At 46.5% G+C, this 6,888-nt stretch overlaps 1 protein-coding gene across 2 annotated transcripts; it reads right to left on the bottom strand.

Annotated features, from left to right (window-relative positions):
• Positions 1-506: 506 nt before the first annotated feature.
• LOC308065593 (C-type lectin domain family 2 member L-like) lies at positions 507-6,879 on the bottom strand. 2 transcript variants are annotated; one of them, XR_013928805.1, is made up of 6 exons: positions 6,678-6,879; positions 5,507-5,590; positions 4,619-4,803; positions 3,402-3,502; positions 2,350-2,632; positions 507-1,786 (listed from the first exon to the last, which is right to left on the bottom strand). XR_013928805.1 is itself a non-coding variant. In XM_080391678.1 (5 exons), exons 1-5 carry the CDS (start codon positions 6,733-6,735, stop codon positions 2,515-2,517), a joined length of 546 nt encoding a protein of 181 aa, XP_080247804.1. In that variant the 5' UTR covers positions 6,736-6,879; the 3' UTR covers positions 507-2,514. The 2 variants fall into 2 exon arrangements, 1 of the variants encoding a protein (XP_080247804.1); XM_080391678.1 differs by having other exon boundaries at positions 507-2,632.
• Between the last annotated feature and the right edge of the window lie 9 nt (positions 6,880-6,888).

Below are 6,888 nucleotides of genomic sequence, written 5' to 3' on the forward strand. Positions count from 1 at the left end.
AAATATTTGCAGCATTGTTGAGGTATTTCTAGCAACTTGTGTTGCAACATTGGGGAAATCAAATAATGTGTAAACAGGGAAATTAAAAAAATAACATAGGGGACAATGGAAGTGGAAATGCAATAATAATGTTTTCCTCCTGTCTGCAAACCATGTACCTCCTCTTGAGTATTGCCAGGACCCCGAGTGCTCTAATAGGCCCTAAGGATCCTCACCAACCTCTCCTCTTGATACTTTCTGGGTCTATCAGCCTCTGCCTGAGCTCTGTCCAAGGCACACCTACCTCCAGCCCTGCCCATCTCCTGGACAGGACATCTGAGTCCTACCTACATGAAAGGTTGGACAGTTCAACTGGTAACTGAACCAACTTCTTCTTTGAATGAAGTGTCAAACGCTTCTGATGCGAACATTTTATTTTGCTTCAGTCTGGTGATTTTTTTTTTTTCCCAAAATGGTGCCTGAGCTGAAAAATACTTCTAATGGCACAACATTAAGACAGAAACCACTGTAATTCAGAGGCTCTGGAAAGATATTTATTGAGTATCTTTTCAGGACTATTGCACGCACCATATCCTTCAGAGCTAGTTAATTTAAAAACATTGCAGAATAACCCCCTCCCAACTAGTTAAATAAACAAATTATTAGGCTATTAGAGTCCTATTACTGTGCCTATAAAGAATAGAAGCAAGTAAAAAAAGTGTAGTTCAGCAAAATTAGTGATCATATACAAATAAACATCTTAAAGTCACAAGATGTTAACAATATCCATACTGCACTGTCCTGTTACAGTAAACTTATTGTCACAGAAAATAATGAAGACATAAGACACTGAACAAAACCAGACAGCGATTAAATTTGCATAGTAACATAGTGAAGGCAAAATTAACAACAAATAGGACAAAAAAACCCAACGAACCAATAACACTGCAAATAACCTGTCAAACATAGTGCAATTTTACCTTCTTAAAAAATGAGAACACAACGATCTTCCTGTCCCTGAAACTACAGTGCTCTCTACCGGGTACACCAAAAATGGCTCCACTCGCTTCTTCAACAAGTCTCGTGGAGTCCATAGTCCTTCCCATAGCACCCACATCATCAATTTTCCAGATTTTATTCCGAGCAGGGAAGTATTCTGCCCTGCTGTACACAGGAATTTCCCGTTCTTCCTCCTCTAGAAACCCAACAGGAATGGTCCTTGCAGGAAAATAATCTGCTTTGCTTCCTCTGGATCAAATGGCACGTTAAATCTCCAGGTCACCTGCTAGACATTGGTGCACTGCGTTCAGCAGGACTGCACCCTGATTCTGTTCAGGCTCGTAGCAATTCAACAGCACTGGGTGTTGCTGCTGAAAGTGATACATGCACAGAAGAAAACACGGATCGTCCATCCAGAAATGTACCACTTGCTTAGAATCTCCATACTCTGATAGGCACAGGACACCACGAAACCATGGAGAAACATCCTTTGCAGTTAATTCTGTTATTCTCTACTCATGATTCTTCTTTCCCATCAGTGTAGATGCTCAGATAAACACTCTTATCTATTCTGACTTTTTTTTTTTTTTTCTCTCCAAGAAAAGTGCTGTGGGAAGGAGACCTTCAGGTGCAGTGCAGCTACATAAAACCCAATGATAATACTTGTACAGGAATGAAGCTGGGTTAATTAGTATTGGTAACATACAGCTGTGGGCTGGCTTCAAGGGCGGCGGGTTGGCTGATGTAGATAAGGTGCAGCTGTGGCTGGTTCTGTTAAGAGGTTAGGCAGCCGAGGAAGAGAGAGCAGCTAAGGAAGAGAAAGGAGAAAGAAGCAAAGACAGTGAGCATCCCATACATGAGGAGAGACCAGGAGAAGGCAGCAGAGGGACTGGCATGAAGAGTATGATGGTATGAGACGGTAAAAGACCTTGTTGTAGCTGGCTAGTTTGCAGAGTGCTGTGACCAATACTGTCAAGCTAATTTAACAAGATTCATGTAAAATAACATTAAGAAAACATTCACTGCGATGCAGAGTCATACAAGATGCACCTCATCAAATCAGGGGAGTGAAACCTGCACGATCCTGTCTAAAACAACAGCGCTCATTTCTGCATCACCCTGTACCCAAGAGGCAGCGGCAGACCTTCAGGCAGCCCCACCTCACAACCCATCCCCGCACGCAGCGTTCAGCTAAGGGAAAAGCAGAACAAATACCTCCAAGTGCAAACTGAAAAGGAAAAGCAAGAGCAGCTGCTTAGGATCCTATGAGAGAAGAGTTAATGGAAGAAATGACACAACAAAAAGAAACTACAGGCTGAGCAGTAGCTAGAAAAATGGAGCAAGGAAGTAACTTAGGATGCTGAAGCAAACCTTTTAAGTAGTATCTTTAAAAAACAGAGGCTTCCTCCGCAGGTGGAGAATTGTGGCTACCAGAAGAGTCATTCACCTCCATGCAGGAGCTGAGATGCGTTCCCAGGTCCCACAGTACAGATGCAGCCTGTGTAGGCATCACATCACAGTGCTAAGTGTCCACCTTTATCGTGGTAGGCTAATATTCAAGCTACAGATCCACTTCCTGGTTAAATAACATCCAGAGGCTGAGACTCCTTTTGACTCAAGATAGGCACAGTTTCCAGAGCCTTTTACTTCAATCCTGTAAGGGGGAATGAAAGACACAGTTAACTCTGACACCCACAATCAAATAATGCAATCGAGCAAAGGGAACGACAGGGGTCACAGGTCCTCTGTGTACAAAGCCCGATCTACCACAGGCCAGGCACTGCAGCTTGTGCTTTGATGAGGTCACCACAAAGATTGTCTTTTTTTAATGGCCCCCCAGAATACAAAACCTAGGCCTTGTAGTGCTCCTGCATCTTGTCTAGTGGTTGCTCTATGTGAAATACACCCTTAGAGCAGAGACTGGAATTCAGGTTTGCCCTTCTCAAGGATGCTGTGCTATCAAGACTGGCTCCACCTTTGACTTCTGCATCTTTCTATGCAGCTAAAATGTTCCAGCAGAAGATGTGAAACGAATGCCTCTCTCATCTCCCTCTTCCCCAGAACTGAATGTGGCACTGTGGTTAAGGGGGTGGTGGAAAACAGGAAACAAACTGCAGTTTCCACACCGCAGGTGTCCATATGTAAGAGGTAAGGGTCTCCTTTCACTCTGCTATACTGGTGCTGTGAGCTCCCATCTCACATTGCTTCTGAACCTGGCTTTAAAATTTCTCTTCTAAATTTCATCCATCAGTTTTAACAATGCTATGTGAAGTCCTCATTGTTTTCCATGCTCTCTTCATAGTCATCCCTTCAACACGATTACAGATATTTCTTTCAAGTCACTGTCTGTATCTGTATTAGTTATTCTTTCCTACTCCCCTACAATCTGGTATCATCAGCAAACCCTCTCAATGCTGACTTACAGTTTATTGTCTAATGCTTTCCCGTTTACCCAGAAGAACTCTTCATTCCTTTTATAGAGTCCAATCCACGGGTCTTGCTTTGTTATTTTCACCATAAAACTCTGTAGGAATAAACCCGCATGAGAAAAGAAGTTTTACATGTTCAGTTCAGTTATCCAAACACAAATTCCTTGATCCAGGGCTAGGAAACAAAACAATGATCTTGCCTTTCTCCCAGAATAAACAATTTAAAAATTAAATTCATAGACTACTGCAGCGTCTGGATCCTGTGTGATCCACATAACTGAAAGAAAACTTACAACTCAATCAGAAATCAAATGGATTAATTTTGCGACAGGATCCCTGCAGCACTCGTATCATCGTGACAGAAACGCCAACTAAGAGAATGCAAGTATTCTACTGAATATTAGGAACTGTGTGGAAATACGGAACTACAAGCGCATCATTTTACTGTCTCTCCACCAGAAAAGTCTTCAAAGAATGATGCAGCTAATGCATTTCTCCATCACTGATATGTGTTCATCATACTGATTTTTTATCATCAGCTGGCAAGGATTTGTGGAATACATTTTAGAGATTAGTTAAGGAAGATCCTTGCTTCAATGTATGCAACAGAATTGACATCTGCACCCAGTACACCCATTACACAGGTGTTTGTGACTGACCTAGAGACAGGCTGTTTTAAAACACCAGGTCTGCAACAGATACGGAAGAACATATTCTCCTAGGTCTTTGTGCTGGTTGGAATCTTTCCTAATATTGTAGGATAACACAGAAAAAGATGCTCCACACTGTGGTAAGGATAACTATCTCCTAACTCCAAAGGTCAAGATTAACATATCTTCCAACTTGGTTGTCATTAACCTATCTTGCTAAGAGAGAACAGTTGTCTAATTAAAGAGAAATGAGATGCAACAGTGTTTATCCTGGTTGCCTTCAATGTGAGTATTTATAGCTGTAAGCAGCACCAAATTTAACTCACATAATCCTTGGGCATTTTTTGAAATATCAACTGCTAAATCTGATGTTTGCTGTTTTCAGGGAGAGGGAGCACGCAGCTTTCTGCAAGCTGTGGCTTGTCACAGCCTCTGCATTGCTTTCAAACTGCTCAGCTTGAGAGGCTGGAAGAACACACTAGGTCATTGCGCAGCTCTCTAGAAGCGAGATGAGGTGAAACCAGCTCCCGCCCCCCCCCCCCCCCCCTTTTGTTCCCTTACCAGCTCCTGATGATTTTCAATCACTAGGAGGGAAGCATTGTGCAAAGAGCAGAGGCTCTGACTGGTGTTCCATTCGGCCTCACTCTCTGACAGGTAGTAGCATTTCCTCTGGAAATACAGCCAATCCGATGGACAGAGTTCCAGGGAAGGAGAGACAGGAAAATCTTTGGCCGAAGAATGGTTTACTGCAAAAAGACAAAAAAACAATCTACCTGTTTCTTTCAACTAGAAAAGGTTTCTGGAGCTTTTTAGCTTGCTTTCTGACTGCATCATCCAAAATCATCTAACCACAGCATTATTACTTCTGCCCAGCAGAAATAATTATTGTAAACTCATTATACACTCTGGCTCCTGTACCCTTATGGCTGCTGACATACCTTTAAAGTGATGATCAAGGGCAGGTTGGCAGGAGTAGCTGAGAAGGTAACAATAACGTTATCTATCCTCCAAGGACTCTTCCGCAACATAAATATTTCTGACAACTATTGTTTTCACAAGTGTTCCTTCCTTGCAGCTGAACTAATAGCTTTGTGTATTACAATGGCATTTTTTGAAGGACTACAGATTGGTTGCAAAGAACAATCTTCCATCTGTTATTTGTTTTCTTGAACTTGGATTCAAGATCAACTGTGAGGTTATACACTTGAATGACAACAGTACGCTAAGGCTAAACTGAGCACTCCCTAACACCACCAAACTAGTGGAGTCATTTCTCCAGCACTTGAGCACAATTTTAAACAATATGTCATGAGACACCTATTTAACTTTGAGATAAGGTAAGTTCTGAATAAACCTCTGAGGTTTTAAGGCGCTTCTGACAACCCAAAAGTTTAGTAATTTCTCAGGCTAATTATATTTTCTTTTAAAATGATTTATTTACACACTTACCAAACCAAATACACAATATCAAAATGATAGCAGCAGTAAGGACTCCAGCAACACCTCGCCATAACCAGATATTTGAGAATAGACCTGAAAAAAGAAATGTCAGGAATTAAGAAACCCACAAACCTAAAACAAAACCCCAGACACAACCAGCTGTCAGGGCAGTAGAACTCAGGACCCATGAAGCTGTTCTAAAAAAAGCCCCTTTCCGTGGAAAGCTGGCTGGGAGCAGAGCTAAAGACTAGGAAATGTGCGACATTTAGGTTGTCGTCACAAAGCTATTTAGCTAACAGGAACTCTGAATTTTAATTACATCATCCAAAACTGAACCTAACAGTGAGGTAGTTCCCGACACTCCAAAGTGATCAAAAAAGAAAGGAGCAGGGAACAATTGAGGGTGAAGGCAGTAAATCCGAGGTTGACCTGATGCCTAAACATGGCACAGATAACAGAAATACGACACAGTCACCAACTCTGGTGCCTAAGACTTCTCCTGAGGAATATCCAGCGTTACCCCACAGCGCCAGCTTTACAGAGCCTCCTTTTCTTCCGTGTCCCCCTCCTGGCGCCCGCAGCGCGCTGGGTTTGGAGGACGGAAGGTCCCCCCCGCCTGCCACCACCGTGCCTTGCGCCCAACTGCGCAGGCAGCAGCCGGGGGGACCAGGTGCCCTTGAAAGGCTGCAAAAGGAGGGTCCCCTCCGCTGGGGGTGGCTTTGCTGCCAGCACAGGGGTCTGCCCGGGCAGCGCCCGTCCCCGTGCGGAGCCACAGCACGCAGCTGGGCTCATCTGGGCCCCGAGCACAAGGGGCGCGCCGGGGGATGCTGGCACGGCGCTCATCTCCAGCCGGCCCCACACCACGCCGGGACCCCCGGGCATTCCTCCGGTGGGTCCCGCAGCCCGGAGCCGCCCGCTTCCCCGCGAGCCCCTCGACGGCGGGACCTCCACCGGATCGGCCCCTGCGCGCCCATCGCGCCCTGGCCAGGGCGTTGCCCGGCGGCCCGGCGGCTCCCGGGACGCCGCAGGGCAGCAGCCGCCGCCCCCAGCCGCACGGCTCCGGTCCCCGGGGCTGCGCAGCGGCTCTGCCCCCGACAGCGCGCCCGCTCCTGCCTCCTCCCTGCGGCGGGGTCTCCTGGCGCCCCGCCCGGCTGCGTTCCCCCCGCCCTTTGCCCTTCACCTTTGCGGGACCCCGTGCCCCGCTCCGGGCAGCCGCTGCCCCCGCCTCGGTGTCCCATGGGTGCGGCCGGTCACGGGTCCCGAACTGCCGGGGCGGCCGGCGCGGGGCTGGCAGCGTGCGGGGGGCGGCCGCAGCCGCTTCCCCCGGCGGCCCTGGGCGGGGGGCGGCGCACGGGGGGCTCGTCACGCCGCGTGGGCGTCGCGCTGAGGGG

This window comes from Falco punctatus (genome assembly GCF_963210335.1).
Source record: "Falco punctatus genome assembly, chromosome: 6".
Lineage (NCBI taxonomy): Eukaryota > Metazoa > Chordata > Aves > Falconiformes > Falconidae > Falco > Falco punctatus.